The sequence below is a fragment of the Lutjanus erythropterus genome, chromosome 5 (genome assembly GCF_056507025.1).
Source record: "Lutjanus erythropterus isolate fLutEry1 chromosome 5, fLutEry1.hap2, whole genome shotgun sequence".
Classification (NCBI taxonomy): domain Eukaryota; kingdom Metazoa; phylum Chordata; class Actinopteri; order Lutjaniformes; family Lutjanidae; genus Lutjanus; species Lutjanus erythropterus.
In genome coordinates, this window is record NC_139321.1 from 27878880 (window position 1) to 27901040 (window position 22161).

The 22161-nt window shown below is 37.4% G+C and overlaps 1 protein-coding gene across 1 annotated transcript; it reads left to right on the forward strand.

Moving 5' to 3' along the window:
• The first annotated feature begins 969 nt into the window (after positions 1 to 969).
• On the forward strand, positions 970 to 21876 carry xpnpep2 (X-prolyl aminopeptidase (aminopeptidase P) 2, membrane-bound). Its single transcript, XM_084719510.1, has 21 exons — positions 970 to 1199; positions 2507 to 2568; positions 2890 to 3000; positions 4203 to 4266; positions 5699 to 5803; positions 7749 to 7835; positions 8003 to 8146; positions 10105 to 10206; positions 11321 to 11402; positions 11566 to 11767; positions 13914 to 14003; positions 14370 to 14479; positions 15166 to 15243; positions 16298 to 16369; positions 16466 to 16526; positions 16804 to 16873; positions 17079 to 17183; positions 18660 to 18719; positions 18843 to 18919; positions 19017 to 19106; positions 21382 to 21876. The coding sequence occupies exons 1-21, from the start codon at positions 1151 to 1153 to the stop codon at positions 21580 to 21582; spliced, it is 2022 nt and encodes a 673-aa protein (XP_084575636.1). The 5' UTR covers positions 970 to 1150; the 3' UTR covers positions 21583 to 21876.
• The last annotated feature ends 285 nt before the right edge of the window (positions 21877 to 22161 follow it).

The window sequence follows — 22161 nt, forward strand, 5'->3', positions numbered from 1 at the left end:
TACAAACCACAACAAAAATCACATCATCGTCATTTTTATACTTTTTTTTCAGTGAAAATGAAATGCAAAAACAACCATTCCCACTAAAATGGTGACTCATATTGCAATTGCAAAATGAAAATTATTGCATATCATTCAGTCGTACTACTGTATCAATTTTCTCATCTAACTCTCAACAAACTAAAAAAGGGAAAGACAACATTTTTCCCAAATGTCTGTTTAAACTCAGCCAGGATAAAATGACGTCAAACAAATTCCAGTAAATTAAGAAAAGATATACAAAAATGTCTCAAGACAGACTAAATTTATCGTTGCCGTAATAAATCTCCTACTCATATACCCTCCACCCACCTCTTGTCATCCACCTTCTTTTAGCTAAGTGGCATTATACACTTGGCTTGAATACAAGGATTTAAAAATGCCAGAAGCACAAATGTTTTCTATGGAAATCTCTGCAGAATTACAACAACTTGCCTGTAATCTGTGGATCTGCAGACAAAGAGACTCACACATGCATTCATGTGTAAAATATGAAAATCTACATCTCCACAGACAAATATTTGTCTAAGAAAAAATGGTAAAAAAAAACAAAAAAAAAAAACAAGTTCAGTGCTGGCATTTATTATTTTTGCAAATAGTTAGAATATAAATATTGTGTTTTTATTTGATCAAAAACACATGCTAGATGACCAGACATCTCCACTGGAAAATCCTAATCCTCAGAGATGCATCATGATACAATGAAAAACATTGAGCAACTCCGTGAGATACGGGGGCGGGAGGGCAAACAGATGAGTGGTCAGTCAATGTGGCTTGGCACACCATATTTTAGGTCAAGACACAGAGAAATGTTTCTGAGAAGAGCCAACCCCCAAAGTCACTGCACATGATTCCTATCAGAGGTCCGCAGGGAGAGGAGAAGAGATAGTGAGTGGTGGCAGAGGAGCAGGAGGAGGAGAAACAGAGAGAGAGAGAGAGAGAGAGAGAGCAAGAGAGAGAGAGGACAGTCATGCACTTACTCGCAGACACCCACACACTATTTTCACCAGACCCACACACACTTTCTCACATACGCTGCACACACAGTGGAGCACCTGCTCTGTAGCCACTCTGTGTGTGGATCTGTTCGTGACGGGCTCGGAGTGCCAAGATGCCTTCTTGTGGCTGGCTGTTGGCTTTGTCTGTGGCGGCACTAACAGGTAAAAAGTTTGTCTTTGTCCTCACTTATCTATCTGTAAGAGTAAAGTCTCTGCTCTCTGTGTGCAGACTTTTATTGATTGACTGTGATGATCCATTTTTCTACTTGTATACAATGATGACAGAAGCTGTGAAGCAGTGTAAAATGTAAAAACAGATCATATAAGTTTTTTTTAATCACACATTTAAAAAAAAATTGCAATCAGTTTGTGTCACGCTGTAAAAACACTCAAAGCTTGCTAAAGGGGGCATAAGAAATTGCCATCTGCTCTTTCTGTGCCTCATCAGGATTTCTTTGCATAAAATTAGTCATAGAAGGAGATAAGAGCTCTGTCTCATCTCTCAAGAACATACACATGATTGAACTTCACTATCTTGATTGCATTAGTCTTATTTAAGTTGTGGTTGATGTAATTGATATCATGGTCTCTGAGCTTGTCCAGATAAGATAATACAAGATAGACTTTATTGATCCGATGTTGGGTAAATTCATGTTAGAGCAGCTCAAGAGTCAAAAGCAAAGGTAGAAAAAGAGCAAGTGATACCCAAAAATACAAATTAAATAGAAAATAAAATAAAAGACGCTATGTATATTATATACACCTTTAACTTTTGCAGATATATGTATGGATAACTGCGCAGGATAATTGCATGCATATTGAAATATATGTGTGTAGCATAATGATAGGGAGAAAGAGTATGTAAAATGGATAATTACACAGACTGGGCTGCACAGCATACTAGAACAACATTCACAGGACAGTTTAACATTAATAAATATAATGGCACAGGACAATTGGACAGATATAAAGGATATACTTTGTAGAAAGACTGATATAAATATATGCAAGGATGATATAAATCAGAATTGGTTTTATTGCCAAGTTTTTTTTCACATAGGACGTAAATGGAATTTGCTGTGGTATATTGGTGCATAAGAATAAACAAAGCATAAATAGAAAATAAGAAAACAGAAATCATCCATACACAAAAAGAATAAATATGAACAGTAGTAACAATATGTACAGATATGATATAGAATATTCAAGTAAGTAAGTATAGTTGCACAGTATACAGCATTGAGTCCTTTGTCCTTTACTTTGACTGAGTTTTTGTCCTTGTCCTGAGCGCTGAGTTGCATTGATTGCACAGATTGCTCACAGTCACTGTGTCCGATAACAATACAACACGATAAGTTACCAAAAAAAGAGAAGCACTTCATGCTGGTCTGAAAATGTGCTTGCGTTGCTCAGCCCGGTCAGAAACTGAATGTCATTTTCTGAGGTCTCCTGTCACCTTCTCATTTCAGGAAACACTGTTGGTGCCGCTGCGTTTGCAGGGACTGAGAGGAACTGTTCTTTGTCCCCACCGGTGAGATCAGCTTGTGAATGGATGCGCTGCTATTTCATTTTTTTTTTTTTTTTGCAAAAATTAAGTCATAAAATTTACCTCAAAGTTGCTTGACTTTTCCTGTCATGGAACATGTTGCATGTACAGTTACAGTTAAAGATTACTGCACATCCACCACTGTTAATGATTACAATGTGAGATACAGAAAGGGATGAATCAGCAGTTCTTGAGGTTTTAATTAAATCTTACGACTTTTCACACTCTTGTATGTCTCTCTCTCTCCCTCTCTCTCTGTGTATGTGTGTGTGTGTGTGTGTGTGTGTGTGTGTGTGTGTGTAACAGTACCTCCCCAGCACAGCAGTAAATACCACTCTCCAGCTGCAGGAGTTACGAAAGCAGATGCTTCCCCTGAATATCTTTGCCTACATTATTCCTGGGACTGACGCTCACCTGGTACATCTCTTGTCTATCATCATTAATTATTCTGGATTAAAATTTGTTTTTGTTAGGGCTGGGTAATATATAGATGGTATATCGATATCATGATATGAGACAAGATATCATCTTAGATTTTGGATATTGTTATATCATGATATGGCATAACTGTTTTCTGTCTTTTCCTGGTTTTAATGGCTGCATTACAGTAAAGTGATGTAATTTCCTGAATGTACCAGACTGTTCCCACTGTTCTGTTATTGGATTTTACCCTCTCATGCATTATATTCACATTGCTAATTATTATTTATCTAAAATCTTATTGTGTTAATATTTTGTGAAAGCAGCAATCATTATCCCTAAAATAGTGGCACAATATTGAGATATTTGGTCAAACATTTTGCAATATTTGATTTAATCCTTATCATGCAGCCCTGTTGCTGAGTAATTTAAAGGGATAGTTCAGATTATTTGAAGTGGGGTTGAATGAGGTATTTATCCATTGTCAGTGTATTACCTGCAGTAGTTGTGGTAGGCATGCCCCCTGTTTGGAGAAGCAGAGAGGGGCACTAGCACAGAGGCTAAGCAATGTAATGCTGTGGACAGGGTCAGCAGCAAAACATATTTTGGTCACCTAAAAAAAAGTGAACCTTAAAAAAAATATCAGTTTAAGTGTGTTCTGTATTCAGAATATTTTCACCAGACAGCCTTTTCTGGCAGGAAACCACCATCATATAATCCCAGTATCTCCAAACCAACCAGACTCGATAGGCAAAATGAGTTATTTTATTTCACTGAGTTGCTGGTCTGTCGTGGCCTTGATATTTTAGCTTGTGTGTGCTGTTGTGTGACTTCTGTGTTTTAAAAGGTTAGTTTAGATTCACACAATAACCCAAACAAGCAAACAGCTCAAGGAGGTAGCAGCCAGCATCTCTGTGTGTCTGATTTTCTCTGTGGAGTTTGATTGGTTTGCAGAGCGCAGTATTTGACTTGTATAACAGCAGTTCCCCATCAGAAAATGCTATCTGATGGCATTATATCCTATGTTTGCACTATTTGAGAATTTGCTGTAATTTATTTCAGAGAAAATATGTAAATCAAGATATATATTGCATATCATAGCCTAAAAGTATCAAGATATTATTTATAAGCCATATCGCCCATCCCTGGTGTATGTGTTTGTGTGAGTGTGAAACACTAACCTGCTCTGTCTCTGTCAGAGTGAGTATATCGCACCACGTGATGCCCGGGTGGCCTTCATGACCGGCTTTACAGGCTCTGCAGGTACAATCCCTTTCTTCCTCCTCCTCTTGTTCATCCCTCTTCTCCTCCCCCTCCTCCTCCCCATGACTCAACTCCCCACGTCTGAGTGCTGCGGTCATGCAGCTCCTCTACTTTCATCCCACATCCCTGCAATACATCCTGCTCCTTGTTCATTTAGTTTCATTGCTTTCGCTCACTGCATCATTGCATCTTCTCATTCATCGCCATTCTCCCTCTCAGAGTAACTTGACCATTAAATCATGAGAACTATTTTCACGCAACAATGACGAACAGAATTGATGATCATACGTATTTTAGTACTCAGCTGTTGCACGGATGAAAGGAGACGGAGACAGATGACATTTCAGTGAAGTGCTGTTTACACCAGGACAGGACAGGACCTGTGCCAAACTCCATAAAGGAGAGTCACATTTTCTGAGTCTCCATTAAGAATCAGGTTCAGGTTCAGGGATCGGTCGCACTTTGTTTTACAAATTTACAGTACTCTAATAATATGTAACAAGCTGTACTTTGTATTAAAATAACAGAACTAGAAATAATATGTCTTATACTAGACAGTAAAAAGCACAGCTATGGCCCAATTAGACACCACAGTCCACTAATAAACTGTGCTTTGAATCAAATTAGACAAAAAGTAAAGAATATGTTCTTAATTGGACTGGTTTTAATTAGTCCCTAATTGGACTTTTCTAGAGGGTAAATAGGGACATATTACAAATGAACTGTACTATAAACTAAATTTTATTATTCCCCACGTTAGACACTTTTGATACTTTATTAGGCGATGATAAAGGACAGAAATCACAAAATGTGTGCAGTCGACCATTTACACAATATCTGGTGAACCTGATTTACATATTATGTTTAAAAGGGGAAGTAGCAGATATGTGATTTCACTTTAGTTTACGGTACAGTTTGCTTGTAATGTGTCCCTATTTACCGTCTAAGAAAGAGTCTAGACAAGAGTCTAGTGAGAAATGATACACTTTAGTTACAGAACAGTTCTGATGTAAGGTGTCCCTAATTACTCTTTTTGAAAGTCTAATAAGGGTCTAATAATATATAGGCTCTAATGCTATCCAGTAAAGAACATATTATTTCTAGTTTCAATCTAATTTGATACAAAGTACATGTTATGTCTTATCAGGGTGGTGTAAAAGTGGGACCCGGCGATCTATTCAGCTGTTGCTACTTAAGTGTCTCATGTGAGGGTACAACAGTGGACTGATAATGTAAGCACTGATTATAAATCCACCACACATCCCCAGGTTGCTACCTGCACCATGTTTCTCCCCACACACACGTACATTTTTCAAGATCAGCTGGCCCATCACGCATTGTTCTGAGTCAACTCTGACATTTATAGTTGTTTGTAATTCACTGTCACTGCTGCCCTACTCCATAACACAGCTGCTGTCCTGCCTCTCCCCAGGCACTGCTGTAGTTACTCAGACCAAGGCCACTCTGTGGACAGACAGCCGCTACTGGGTTCAAGCTGAGAGACAGATGGACTGCAACTGGGAGCTGGAAAAAGATGGTAGGGGTGATCATATTGTGATTATTTGTCATGACAACGCAGGGCACATGGATTCCGATCAGATACTTGTGGTTTTGATGATCCGGTCTAAAAATGTCCTGACAAATGCTGCACCTATAATTACAGGATTTACATGGTAAAAATAGCTCATGAACAAACTAAAGCCACCACATGTTTTGTCTTCAAAACCACTTTTAACACGGAACATATGATGCTGATGTTCACATATGTATAAAGCTCAAATACTCTGTAATAGATAGCAGCTTTTACTGTAGGGATACTCACAATTTTTAACAAGAAAGGGAGCTCAAGCCACTTCAGCTTCACTACCAATCTGACGACACATCCACTGCAGTGAAGAGAGGACAGAAAATGAGGGGAGAGATAAATGGGGAATAACATGTAACACAGTGCTCCCTGGCTGGACATGAACTGGTGTTGCTAGGGACGAGTAGACACACCATTATCTGTGACTGTTCATCCAACTAAATTATCTGTGTCCGAATCTGTACTGGAAATAGGCACTGTTTAAACTACACGTGTACTGAGCTAAACTGAAGTTGTTCATCTAAGTCTAATGGGTTGATCAGAAGATATAGAACTTTTTTTTTTTAAATAAAAGTTGATATATTTACTCTATAACCTATTAGAAAACTACAGAACAGACTCAGAATTGAGCTTCAGAACATCACAACATATGCAGTATTCGCTTCACAGGGAGGGTTTTTCTTCATCAGACTTTAACACATTTTATTTTGATGATACTTGTACTTGTAAAAAGCACATTATCCATACTGGATACTTGTTTCAGCTAAGTACTTGACCAAAGTTGGTGACTTTAAGCTGTAGGCCACCAGAGCAGAGCTTTAGCAGACGGATTGTATGATTTAGATATTATTGGAGATGCAAACTACACCTTTAGCCTTTTACAAATGACAAGCATGGTCATCTGTTCTGCATGTTCTGAACTTAGTTCTGTTGTTGTTCTGTTGTTCACAAGTTACCACATTTATGTTTCTTTGTGTTTACTCTATTTGTGTTAAAATTGTTTGTGTGTCTTAATTTGCTTTCTACGGTCTGTTTTTTCAGAACAGCAGACTGCTGCTATTAATAACAGTTCATTATTATGGGCGCACTTCTGATCATCGATGCCCGAGGACTTCACAAAAGCAACAAAATAATTTTTAAATAATTTTTTTGTGTCAAATTATTGATTTTTTAGTAAGTCAAAATGTAATAAAAGGGGTAATATACAGTGAGCGGGTCATTACTGTGAAATAAACCCCTTCAGGGTCATGCAAAAAAGGGAGGCAAATAATTATAATCATATTTATTCTGTAAGTTGCAGTGTATTGAGCTCTCATGGGTGTGTGTACAGCTCTGACACAACTCTGACTGCATTGACTGTAATTACACAATGTCTTACACTGTGTTTATAGTACTTTATATGATACACCTGCACTATATAATGAACTGTCACTGCTGTAACTCTTACGTAACATTATGGATTTTTTTTTATTTGTGATATAAAGCAGTCTTTTGCACCACATATCCTATACTTATAGCATCTTGTCACAGAAAATAACCTTTAGCTGCTTGTAAATGCGATCATTTCGTACTTTGCATGTGATGTATTGCCAGGTTCCTTATTGCACCTTTGATTTATTTAGTCAAACAGTAATTGAAATATAGTAATTAAATTAATGACATTTTTAATTATAGTTTAGTGAAACTGACATATTGTTTAATAATCTAATCCACATTTTGTTACAAAGCAATTTGTGCTAATTGCTAATTTGATTTAATATACTTCTAATTGGTAAAACCCAAACATTCTGTTGTAATGATGTATCAGAAAATTCCCCACAGGCTGGCCAACTGGATTTACTCTGTCACGTCCTCTAAAGTCAATAATAACTTGTCTGTCATGTGTGATGTTCTCCAGTGTCCATCAGCAGCATAGCAGAGTGGCTCATCGCTGAGGTTCCACCAGGCGGCGAGATCGGCTTTGATCCCTTCCTCTTCTCCCTCCGTGAGTCTCCACTCTCCGTCCCTCCTGTCAGTCTACGTTAACATCAATAAAGTGCTTGCCCAAGTAGATGGAAAATGTATTGATGGAGCCACCAGACGCCACGCAGACTGTTTACTTGCGATTGATTTGCTCCAGCGTGTGTAATCATCTGCAATTTCCTCCATTAGAAACCCAGGAGAACTACAACATCAATCTGGACTCCAGCAATCGCAGCCTGAAGTCCATCCCTGATAACCTGGTTGACCAAGTGTGGAAGAACAGACCACCCATCCCGCCTGACAACCTCACCCGCCTGCCTGACAGAGTCATACGTGGGTTTCCTTACACACACACACACACACACATGCACGCACGTGCGCACACACACACTCACACACACGCCCTGCAGTCGGCTCGTCTGCCTGTGAGGTGCCCTTTATCTATGTGCTGATAAATACCTGCAAACAGACAGCAATAAGCAGCTTCACAAACACAGCCATAAACAGCCTGTTCATGTTTTTATGGCTCGCTGACAGATCAAACTTTGAAAGAGGATGGAAAAGCCTCTGGAAAGGGAAGTTGTCTCGACGCCCATGGGCCTTATTAGTCTTTATGGTATGGGGGAAAAAACAAATGGAACAAATGGAGAGCATCATAAACCTAATGGTCTCATCTCTCTGTGTGTGTACTGTTGACTATAATCTGGAGAAAAGCATCTCATACAAGTTTTTTTAAATAAATGCTATCTCATAGTTTGGCAATGAAAGCTTTTTGTTATATTTGGCAGTGTGGGTAGAGTCCATAAAGTGATCAGCAGTTTGGAGACGACAGGAGTGCCAAAGACGAGGACCAAGTTACTGGAAAAGAACTGATGTGTCTCAGCACTCAGCGAGAAGCATCACATTTAAAGAAGGCACCAGAGCTGCACTAATCAATATTTTATATGAGTAATTGGTCAAATATGCAGTGTGAAAAGTGTTGCTCTTAGTGACAAACTCACAAAGAATTATCACCCGTCTCTGCAGTTTTCATCAGCTCTAAGGAGTAATTTAGTCTTTCTGCTCATTGTTTTTAATTTACAATAACCTACTATGACCAAGCTGCTTCATCACTCACCCATCTTTTACTGTGTGAATTGATCATTGATCCAATGCTGATACCTGTATTGGAAAATGCCTCTGACACTGCCTAAAATTCTGGATTGGGTATCAGTGAGTACTGTATGTGACTCTATTCACTAATCTGAGCAGCTCATTGTAAGAAAAAGACTGTGTCAGGAGGAAGAATAATGTGTTTGCCAGGCAGTGTTTTCTCCAGGAGTTGCCAGTCTTGGCAGAGCTAAGGTCAAACAGCAGACAGACACAGTTAGTGACTTGCTAGTGAACACCGTACAACATTTAGTAGCTTAATAGCCAAATGTTTTACCTCGGATGTTGGTGGAGACTAAAACAGAGCTAAATGAGAACAAATATTTACATCCGTCAGGTCACAAACACGACTCCAAATGAATGTTAAACACATTCACCTTTATAAGGTAATAATTAAAGTGCAGTTCAGGGCTGCCCAGGCCTTTATGGGGGTATTGACTATTGTCAGTGCTTCATCCTTCAGTCTTTGGTTTTTAATTTTAGCAAGGCACTGTGTGCATGAACGGGACACCAACTATGACAGAGGCAGCTGGAATTTATTAAATCAGTAGTATTAGTTAGCCAGCCTGTTAACATAATATTGTGTTTTTGTATGATTACCATTGACAATAATATACCAACAAAAAACAAAAAAAATAAATAAATAAAATCAAGGCAGTTAATAGACGAGGCAGTTAATAAGACCTGCAACCATGATTTTACCCTGTTGTTGTTGTTGCCATGGTTAAAGGCATTGTTTATAGACAGATCATTTTTACCCACATTACACATTGGTTTTTTTTTATCACTGACATAATCCAACCATTGTTGTTTATTTTGAGTTGTCATAGAGGAAAAGGATGGCTCGAGGGGCTCATCAGTTTTATTTATTTTTACATTATGTTTTTGCAAAAAACAAACAAACTTTGAAGCACCATATTAAGTAGGGTATCCCAGCTGTTGTGACAGAACCTGATCCAAACATGAACTTCATTTATAAATTCTGTTCTGTTGTGTTTTCAGCTTGTTGAGCTGCCATCTAATGAGCAATTAAATGCATGTTTGATAAGAATTATGGTAAACATACATAATAAAATTTAAATGAGCATCAAGTGTTATTGTCATGTGGACGCAAATGAAAGTAAAATTTTTTGTGTTTGCAGAAAGGTCCTGGCAGATAAAAGTGAGGGACATACGGAATCAGATGAGGGAGAATCCGTACGGACCAACAGCTGTTTTGCTGTCAGCGCTGGACGAAACAGCCTGTAAGTAACTCAGTAGTATGTATTTATTCAGTATCTTGCTGAACTTTCAGTTTAATGTTGCTCTTCAACACCACAGAAAGAGATCTTGAGTTTTCCCTTCAAGACAGTTAAAAAAAATATATTGTAACACAACGTGAATGTGCAAAACTACATTTTATTGCATTGAAGTCTCTGCAAAAAGAACATATCAATTGATTTTAAACAAAACATACACTACTGCCTTTTGAGAAGGTGCAACTACAAAAATTGTAATATTACCCATAAACTGCTTAAAGAAGAATCTTTACTATGTGCCACCAAAATAACCAGACTAATAATGCTTTTGTATAAAAATAAGAAGATGGATGAGTATTATAGGATGTAGTTTTCAAAAATAAGAAGAGCAATGCATGAAATGTTCAAAATGAAAAGTAATCACAAATGGTTTATTTTCTTTTTTTAATTTTCATTTTTAGGCCACCTAGTGGCTGCAGGGCCCTAAATAGAGGAGGCTTAGTTTGCATGCATTCTCATCTGGAAAGCAAAATAACAACGATAAATAAAGCACAAAATAAAGCCGAGGCTTTTAGGATGTAAAGTTGCAGCCTGAGGAGTTTGAGTCTGATGTGAAGGATTATGACAGGATTATGACAAGAATACAGTGATCTGATCTTTGCATAACAAAAATGTAGGCAAAACTTTGATGATATAAAAAGATGCTCAAAAAGCCAAAGAGACACATATAAACATCACATTTTTGAATAAGGGTTGATTGTTACTAGGAATTATCTTCCCATTTGTGGTCCTTTATTATCGGCAGTAATCTGATTTGATTACCTGTATGTTCCCTGGACGTTCAGTTCAGCACTTTGCGAATGAACACTGAATTATTCAAAAGCTTTCCTATAATCCACACAATAAGACTGCTGAGCTTCAGACCTTTTCCTGACTTCTGATTTGAGAATTAGCAAGTCTGTTTTCAATGACAGGGACACAGAAGAAGTCACGTTTGCCTGATACAAACATTCGATGTAAACAGCGTGTCTCGGCTCAGGTGGCTCTAGCAGATGACATAAATTAATGTGCAAGCTGCTGCTGACGGTCAGGCATGTTTGTTTGTATGTTTTATTTCTAGGGCTGTTCAATATGCGTGGCAACGACATCCCTTACAATCCCTTCTTCTACTCCTACACACTGCTCACAATGGACGAGATCTGGTATGTCCATCAGGTCCATTGTCCATTTTTTTCTTATGTCCCTCTTTATTCAATTCCCATCACATATACTATAGGACACGAGGACATATTGCATTATTCTCATATATATCTCTTCTTTTATGAACAACCACTTTCCCTTGAACCACATCTCAACATCTACCAGGCTGTTTCTCCACAAGGACCGAGTGACAGATGAATTGAAGTTGTACCTGAACTCCTCCTGTGTCGGGTCGCTCTGTGTGCAGCTAAAAGACTACGACACCGTCCGAGATCATCTGAAGATGTACGTGGCCAAGCCTGGAGTGAAAGTGTGGATCGGCACAGAGTACACAAACTACGCACTTTATGAGCTCATTACACCAGAGGTATACACATATTTTATTTCATTATATTTACATTGAACTGCATAATTTTCTTTGTTAGTGTTATGAGTCTTTCTTATCTTGAATGAAAGTTTATAATAGTGAACTAAAACTAAAGTAAAAACTAAAACTGGGTGTGAAAACATTTTAGTCTACTGAAACAAAAACAAGTTTTGTGTACTGATAAAAGTAGCTAAGATAAAAATAAAAAAACCATTCAGGAAACGTCTTTATTTTTAGTCTTTGTCAGTTTGGTCAAATCTATCACCGCAACAAGCATGAGAGGGCACTGGTGCATGTGGGGGGTCTACATGTCTGTGAGTCAGTACCCTTCACAAAGTGTTGTGTTTGTACTGTAATACATGTTCTGTATTTCTTAAATCTTGCCGCTGACAAAGGCCCCTACATTGAAATAGAAAAAACTAAAACCAATATTGAAACTAATAAAAACTTAACTAAAGCTAAACAATTAAAAATGAAGAAGAAGAACTAAGTGAAACTAGTCCACCTACTCTGGAATTTAACTGAACCAAAACTGAAATGAAAAAATAAATAAATTAAACAAAATAAAAACAAATGAAAAATGCTAAACTATAAAAACTCTGTTGTGTTTTTACAGTATAATAACCTGCTTTTATTGCTGTAGTTTTGCTGTACAGTATTTCATCATGAAGGCGGCTGTAGTGAGTCACCACTTGTTGGCTGCTTCTGGGATGAATATGTTTGATGCGTGATGTGGACAAAATCGAAGTTTTTAAAGAAGAACTCATCAATATTTTTATATAAACGAAGGATCAGATGACCACGTGTAATGTGAAAAGGGTCACTTGCGGTGAAGATCCCACAGAGTCATCAGCAGTTCCTCTCAACTCGACAGAGCATTTCAGCATCTATGTATAATATTGTGTTCCTGTGTTAATAATTTGTTTCTCTTGCTAAATGCCAAATATGTGTAAAAAATAATAATTTGTATCAAAATCCCTGTATTTTCTCGGTAGTCATCTTGAACATGGGGGCAGGCACATGGATTTATCTAGTCACATTTGAAGGTCGTTGAAGTCTGATTTGTTCATTTAACCTTCACTGTATCCTCTTTCTCTGCATCTGACCACACAGGTGAAGGGAGCTGTGTGTGTGTGTGTGTGTGTGTGTGTGTGTGTGGAGGCCAACAGAAAAAACAACAAAAAACAACAGTTTTCACTAGAGCCATGCCCATGTATTAGCAATCTAGTCATGTGTAAAGGGTTTGATTTAAAGTTGAGATGAAATGAATGAATGCCTTTTCAACCATTTTAATCACATCCCCATCATATTGTGTGCATATTTAACAACATATGCCAAAAACGTCTTTGTATTTCTATTTCAAAGTCCACTCATGTTTTCCTCCTGTAAAACAAAACATGACTTGTGCTTATGTAGGCTTGAACCAACAAATTTTAATTAATAATATCATGACATCCAAGCATCAATCAGTATTCAACTTTTACCAGAACAGAGCTGAGATTCAAGACACAGACACGCCCACTTTTCAATGTTAAAATCAAATTCTTCCCAGCATTATGTCCTGCTTGCTTATCCTGTTTCACTTGGAACAATATGGGAGCTAGATACTCTTGAAATGCTGTTTCATCTGAACTTTATATCCCAAACTAAATCCTAACTACACTTGATTTTAAGCTATGACTGTTCAGCAATAAACATCTCAGAGACAAAGTTAGCAACTAGCAGGTGAACATAGCAAAGTTATTTCCTTCAGGGAGTGAATATTGGACACAGTGCCACTCCAAATGAATGCTAATGTTGCTCTTTGTCTACTGTATGTGTAAATTGTTTGATATCATGTTTGCTGTAACAACTTTCTAAGATTATAATATGTCAATGTTGTGTTTAGAGCTTGTTTTGTGGCCAGGAAGTTAAGTAATGCAAGTTTAAGTTGATTTAACTAGGACAAAGCCATTTATTTGCAATTCACCAAGCTACACAGTAAATTTGCAGTTAACAGAATTAAAGAACAGAACATTAAAGAAATAATTATTCCCTTACAGAAACAATCCATGCTGTGTTTGGAAGTAAATGCACACAAAGAAATAACAGTTATTGTGGGAGATTTTTTTTGTATTAATTGTTGTTGTTTTTTTGCATCATGCAGGAAAAACTAATGACAAGCTCCTACTCTCCCGTGTTGACGACTAAAGCAGTGAAAGACGATACTGAGCAGCGGATCTTGAGAGATGCTCACGTATGTCATCTGCACACAGACACTCTCAGGTTTTACTCAAGCACACCAGTGTGTACGTGCACACATGAGCGCAAACTAGAAAAACACTTGTTGTTATTTATGAAACTGAATTCTAATACATTTACCTGATGAGTTCATTAATCAATCGCTCTTCACTGTCTGACTGACTGACTAGCAGGACATTTATGAATTGTCTTCATTGAGAGTTTGAACACTTCAGTAAACACACACCCTGATACATTTATTATCCTGTCCAAAGATGTCTGAACAGTGCTGCAACATGTCATGTAAACTGTTGGCCTGTATGTTTTTTTGTGTTGTTGTGATTGATGCTGAGACTCAGTGTGTCGTGGTGGCTCTGTGTAGGTGAGGGATGCGGTCGCGGTCATGCAGCTGCTGATGTGGCTGGAGAAGGCAGTGCCACAGGGGAAGGAGACGGAGCTGACGGCTGCAGAGTATGTCAAAAAGTGTCGCAGGTGAGTGCACACGAAAAATACACGAGATGTAGAACTGAGATACATGAAGTCAGAATATAAATGCTCAACAGGCTAGGAAATATATCATAATGTAACAAAAAGCACAGTGAAGTTCAGACTCAGGAGTGTTCTTTAATTTGAAAAGACACCAGATATTACACCAGAAGTTAAAAAGTTTGTGATCATGGTTTTAAATTGTCCACAGGTTAGTAGTGTATTGATTTTTAGTGTATGTCAAAGATCATTCCAAAAAACTTGAGGCACTCAAAGAAGAGATTAACTTTAGGTAAAGGTGGTAGCTTTGCAACAAGGACTTTATAGATAAACAAATACCAATCCTCACTTTGCCTCTCTGCCAGAGGAGACTGAACCACCTCATCATACAGGATACAATCATGAATAATGTAGCTATCACCAGTAATACATCAGTGGGCAGAATGATAGACATAGTCTAGGGGTTTAAGAGTGGAAGGAGCAGTGTTTCTATAAATTACATCCCCGTAATCCATAACTGACAGGAAAACTGCCTCCACAATCCTCTTTCTACTCATCATAGGGAAGCTGGATCTGTTTCTGTAATTTTTTGATGCAGTTTGCCAACAGGATTGTCTAAGTGGTATTTAAATGTAAATTTCTTATCAAGTCAGATGCCAGGATATTTATATATAATATGAATATCATTACAGCAAACAGAAAGACAGCAGAGGACTAAGCTTTGAGACAATCTCTGCAAGTGGACCCAATGCTGCACTTGCCCATTACAGGTGAGACTTACATATTCTCCCATATTCTCCCATATTCTCCCCTTACTAACTTTTTCTTTTTCATTTATATTATACATGTAACCACCAGGAGGACTGTAGCTGTGTTTTTTAACATGTGAGATTTGAGAGTCCACAATAAGTAAAATATGGACATTGAAAAAAAAAACTAAAACAAACAAACAAACAAAAAATTAAAGCTGACATACTTTATTCCAGAATCATTTTTGTTATTTTCTTTACAACCTGACTGCAATCAATAAATCAAATGCTTTGACCAAAAGGCTTTCATGTGTCTCGGAGGAGTGGCTTTGGAGGGAGGCCTGAACGGAGGCATTGGGATTTTTCGGTTGAGGATACTCTCGCTGCTTTTCTCCAGTGTTACCATGTTAGGTTGACAATAAAATCCATTTCTAAATTTGTTTTATGAAAATACTAACACCAAACAATTTGTTTTTTGGATGTAGTTTATTTTAAGTCTATCCAATGTACATCATCCTGCTGTATAAATACTCTCCAGTATACCAAATGTGTTCTAATCTACTGCTGAAAATAGTCCCTAACAAATACACTATTTAATCCTGTTGGTGTGATTTTTGATAAATACTGCAGTACAGAGCTGTTCTTGAAAACTGCAGAGCCTTTTTTAATTCAACTTAGTATTTGTGAGCAGTTCTACAAGATTTACATTTTCAATAAGGATGAATAGTTTAGGTGCTGAGTCACACAGACAAGAGAAACCAAAAACATTGAGGGGGGCATTCTGGTGACAATATAACATAAATGTTGCTCATCTGAATCTGGCTGGGGGCCTTTGTTGCTTGTCATCCCCTGCTCTCTCTCACTACCCCTTTCTTGTGAACTCTCCTTTGAATGCTGTCTGATAACAGGGGAAAAAATTGTTTGAATAAATGGAAAATGGCCAACAATAATGGAAATTAGTTTTAGCTAATAGGCAGCTTTTAAAAGATTTGGTTATGGACCTTTAAGTGAACTACAGCTGCCATCAAAGGGCTGCTACAGTGTTGGTAATATGTCCTGTGTTTGTGTGTTTCAGCCCAACAAAAGAAACGAACCGGAGGTTGACAGTTGATGAGATGTACCTGGTGGACTCTGGTGGCCAGTATCTGTGAGTAAAATCGCACTCTGCTCAGAGCGACTCTGCTGTTTTCACCTCACGTAACACGCATTTGAAATGAGTCATCGTGTCTCTCACTACTCTCAGAGACGGGACCACTGACATCACTCGGACTGTTCACTGGGGAACCCCGACAGCAATGCAAAGGGTAACATATCTGATATTATACTGAGAAGGGATATTTACATTTTTTCTGTCAAAACACAAGAGATGGCTAATCATCTAGGTTTTCTTTATCTCTCCTCTGCATTAGAAACTTTGCTCCATTGCAGTTTTTTTAATTGATATTAATATTTCAGCCAGAAATGGTTTTGTGTAAAAGCCTTTGAAGTAGTGTTCTTTCACAAAACATTTAATTCCACATAATCTAAAATATGCCTTGAAAATACACGGAATAATCACTAATCACATGTCTCACTTCACAGGAAGCCTTCACTCGAGTGCTCATGGGAAACATTGAGATATCTCGAACCATCTTTCCCTCAGGGACAAGAGGTTAGAATAAAAAAAAAACATTCAGGCCTGTTTAAAAAGAGAATTAATTCGACTCCACCCTGAAACATTTCTCTGTTTCACCACTAGAGTCCCCTGTTTCTCCACATGCTAACAATTTGTGAGCATTTTGAGAGGGTGAATTACAGAAATGTGCAGAAAGGATGTTTGATTCAAGCTCTCTGTGTGGCTTTTTTTTAATCAACAGGTGCAAACATGGAGATGCTAGGTCGCCGGGCATTGTGGGAGGTGGGCCTGAACTATGGCCATGGCACCGGTCACGGTGTTGGAAACTACTTTGGAGTTCATGAGTGTACGTTCTCTCTTAATTTTCCATACCTTTTTTCAAAGTTTACAACATCAGTATAAAATTAATCAGTGTATTCAGTATAGTGACATCTTCATCTGCCACCAAAAGCACAATATAGATTCATGCTCTTGAAGCATAAATCCATTTACTAAAACATAATTCAAAGGCAGATTTCACCGATCTGTGATGTCATCATCATGGCATCATGATCATGATGCATGAGAGGGTGTTTTACATGAAACTGAACTTCATTAAACTGTGATGCTAATACAGTAAGAAAAAAAAATTAATAATCTGCCAAAGCAACTTGCATGTTTGAACACATATTTCATTTTGCAATGTGGCCACTTCTTGAACAAAAGGAGCTGAAAACTCAGTTTAGGAGAACGATCCACATTGAGATGGCTGGGATTGGTGAAGTTACAAACAACAACAACAAACAATATTAGTTAGTTACACTCCGATTAAACCTGTATGTAGAGCTGCAACTAATGATTATTTAGAGTCCAGATTAATCTGCAGATGAATTTCTCAATTAAGTATTTAGCCTAAAAAAAAGTCAGGAAACAGACAGACATCTGTAAATGTCTTCATTTATCTGATCAGCAGTCCAGGTTATTGGTCTAAATGATAGAAAACAAAAATAATCTGCAAATACTCACACATTTCTAGTTTTCCATTTAAAAAATACCTCAGTTTCTGATTAATCCACTGATTATTTAATCAAGTAATTGTTGCACCTCACCCTGTATGTGTGAACATTCTCTGAGGTACTGTCAATTCATACTGTCAAAGGAAAAATAGAGCCAAACACTAGATAATGCTCCCATGAACATTTATTATTATAGTGTGACATTTCTGGTGCAAGCCATTCTTCAGACACAAAACAAATTTACAGGCACACCTATTCAAGGGGTCACCTGACATGTCATATGATTTGTAATGTTATAATTGGCTTTCTTGACATATACTTCTGTCTAGCGTCTAGTATTTAACACATTTGGATTTTGTCTGCTTTTCGAAACTTTTTAAATTGTTAATTCGTGAAAGAAGTAGATGACACACTGGATTTTAGCTCCCAAAAACTTTGTTTGACTGACAAAGTCAACGACTTGGTAAATAATCCAGATAAAACACAATCCATGTCATGATAATCACACAAAATATATCCCAAAACTATGTTCATAATTTTAACATAGAAGAGAGGTGCAACACAACGAGACACTATCAACAATTTGTATGGACAAAATAAACCCCAGTGCTTTGAAGAAGGAAACATAACTACGTCTCTGTTTTAATTTATTAATTCATGTTATGTTAAGTTGCAGTAAAATTTGAATTAATATCAGGGTACAAGGCAAAGTACTTCAGTTTGTAATTCTAATTAAACAACTAACAATGGAAGTGTAAAAAATTATGTACTCATATGACATGTTTGTCATCTTTATTTTAATTAGATAATTTTGTGATTTTTTTCAGGGCCTGTTGGCTTTCAGACCAACAACATTCCCTTCAGATCAGGCATGTTCACATCTATAGGTAAGTCTTTTTTACACACAATATCATGATCATTTAAAGGAAATTAAAGAAATTGAACTTTGTATTTCATGGCTCAAATGTTAGACTACATAAAATCCTAAACTGATAATGATTTTCTCTAAGAACCTGGATATTACAAGGATAATGACTTTGGGATCCGGATTGAAGATGTAGCTGTGATTGTACCCGTACAAACCAAGGTAGACACAGAGCGGTTAACCAAAAACAGAGATTTATTGATCATCTACAGTCTTGTCAATGATTCCCTGAATGTGAATGTGCTTCTCTTTCCCTCAGTATGGTAATACCTACCTGACCTTTGACACTGTGTCGCTGGTTCCATATGACAGAAAGCTGATCGACACCTCTCTCCTCAGCTCAGAACAGGTAACGAATAGTGTTTGACTGCTGAATCATGTTCTTGTTGATAATATTTTATATTTAGGAATCACTAGGAATTCATCATCATTTTTCTTTAGAAGGGGAGGTACTACAAAGTGCTTACCCACCCGGTAACAAGCTATAAAGAAACTTCACTTCCCCAAAGATATGACTAGTTTCCTGCTTTAATTTGTAAATACCTTTCCGGCGAAGAGAGTGTGACATCAAGCGAGTCGCTCGTTTTCCTGCTTAAAGAGTGCTGGTTTCCTCTTAAAATCCCCCTCAGCATTTCAGGTTGAGGCTTCTCTGCAGCTCAGACATCAAAACACACCCTGAGAGAAAAACAAAACCACGTGTGAAATCAACTTCTCTGTTATGTTTACTTTTATTTAAAGGGAAAGCATAAGGGTTGATATTATTGTACCATCAATGTACAAAATCTACCTTATGTGTATGATAAGATAAAATGAAATAACATAACATAACATGACATAACATAAGATTCAGTCCCACAACAGGAAAATGCAGTGTTGCAGCTCTCTGGTCTAGTGCTGCCTTGAAGAAAATAACTGTCTTTGTCAGTGGAGTCTGGTCGGTTTGAAAAGAGCAATATACAGTTGCAGCTGTTTCTGGTTGAACAAACAGGATCTTAGTCTTCAAAAAAAAGGTCTCTCTCTCTCTCTCTCTCTCTCTCTCTCTCTCTCTCTCTGTAGTGATCCATAATGCTTCACACACTTACAATGACAATATGAGCCTGTCAGCAGCAAAAACAAGTTCTTTAGTGGACATACTTTGATGGTGCACACCTGCAGCTCAATTCCACATCTGCCAGCTGTAATGCTGTTGCTCAATACTTGTCCAATTCCAACTCCACTTCATTTTAGAGGGAAATATTGCACTTCATACTCCACCGCATTGTTAAAGAATAAACTTTTTGGCCTGTGAACCATTACAGGGTTCTTAACGGGTACTGAAAATCCTTGAAAACAATTATATTTTAATGTAGTGTTATGAATATTTGAAAAATGCTACGACTTTGGAGGATGAAGTGCTGGAAAATCCTTGAAAAATGTTATTGCAGTACTTTCATAACAAATCGCTCTCTGACTGAATAGTTTGCTTTTCAGATAAAGAAATAAAATAAGTCAGAGAGCCAAATTGCTCGTGCCTTTTTTGATGTGTGGCCTTTAATGGAACAGTGAATAGAAGGATAACGAACAATATGACAGGAGGCTGCTGTTTCAATGAGCATTAGCTTGAAAATGAAAAAATTAAAATTTTTAAGGATTTTATTAAAATTTATGTCTTATAATTGTTTAAATGTTTGTTTTATATTGGCTCAGCCAGGTTATATAGGATGCCAAGTCCATTTATAAACAGGTGACCCATTTTGAAACATAAAAATTTGTTGTGTTTTCCTTTCATTTGTGACCCTTCTGTAGAATGCAATCACAAAACATAATTTTAGTTATTTATAGCACAAATGTTGTCACATTTCAGATGTATTTGAATCACCAACAGTTCTACTAAAGAGACATACACCCCCTCAACTTCATGGTGGTTTCATTCAAATAATTGTCTGACGCTCAAGGAGGTTTTGCAAATAAGTAAAGATAAGAGAAAAAGTCCAAAAATATACATGACTTTGTTTTGTCTTTTTCCCTACACCATTAATCACCTCATGACCCCTCATATTTAACTATATAAAGTTGTTAAATAAGCTTTATCTCAATTAGCTGCAACAGAAAACAGTGTTTATCTCACTTTGATGCAACAGTATTAATGATTTAATTCTGTCACAGAAGCCTTTTTTTTGCAGAACAAGTACTTGTACTTTTGATAGATTAAATACATTTAGCTGAAAATACTTCTGCAGTTTTGTATTATTGAATATGAGTTTGGGTTAATGACTTTTACTTATATTGAGTATTTTTTCAAAGTTTTGTACTGGTACTTGTACTTTAATAAACAACATGAGTTCGTCTTCTACCACTGTAAGCATGATCACTTATTTCATATTTTTTGAAGATGTGACCAGTGGCAGAATGTAAACACTGAACAAACTGACTTTTTGAGTTTTAAGCAGGAGGTGTCAGAAAAGTTACCACAGGGATAACTGGCTTGTGGCGGCCAAGCGTTCAATAGGTCCAATAATTGAACCCTGTGGAACACCATATTTGTCCAGAATATTAAACACATACACTTGTTGTTTTACATGCCTGTACTATGCATCTGTAGGCTTGTTTTTGACTTCACTGAGAGTGGTATTTTGTCTCTCCAGCTTCAGTGGCTGAATAAATACTACGAGACCATCCGGAGGCTGATGGGTCCTGAGCTTGACAGACAGGGACTACATGAGGAGAAGGACTGGATGCTTAAAAACACAGAGCCCTTCACGAAGGCTGAATCTTCTGCGTCCGTCTGCTCCTCCTCGCTGACCCTCATCACTCTGGCCGTCGCCCTCCTCCACAACATCATCTGAGCACCTTGATCTCTCTCGCACTCACTGCATTCACAGCAGACTTGCACACTGATGTTACCCCTATGCAGTCTCTACTGAGCAGCTATACCACTTTGAGGGATGCACTGCAATTTAGCATTTTTAATTGAAGGATATATTTGTTTAATGATTTAATGGCTGATATTGTGGTGTTCAATGTTTGAAAATGATCTTGTGTGATTTTTGATGTTTTAGCTTTTTGGTTTATAACCTGGACATTTGTATGACCAGCTGATATAATTTCTATTTTATTAAAGTAACTCTCTTTAAAACAAAGGTTTGGTGTTCACCTTCAGTGTTTCTCACCAAAACACATTGTGTGTATCCATTAGGCCTCACAAACTTGTTGAATGTATTTCCTTACAAAACATTTGCAAAGCTGTATTCTTTAATATTTTAAATCCTTGTCTCTTCTTTGCTGCTTTTGTTAGCACACTTCTACACTTCTTTGCTCGTTAGTGCCACTATGTATTGGCTTTTGTGCACAGGAGTGTAGTGGCAAATACAGAGATGGGTAAGCTGCAGTTTACTTTGTTTTCCCTTGCTGAATAATACAGTTGA

Coding starts and splice junctions, on each gene's coding strand:
- xpnpep2 (XM_084719510.1), top strand. CDS start 1,151: ATGCCTTCTTGTGGCTGGCTGTTGGCTTTGTCTGTGGCGGCACTAACA. Junction 7,836..8,002: donor TCCCTTCCTCTTCTCCCTCC/GTGAGTCTCCAC, acceptor TTCCTCCATTAG/AAACCCAGGAGAACTACAAC. Junction 11,403..11,565: donor CTCACAATGGACGAGATCTG/GTATGTCCATCA, acceptor AACATCTACCAG/GCTGTTTCTCCACAAGGACC.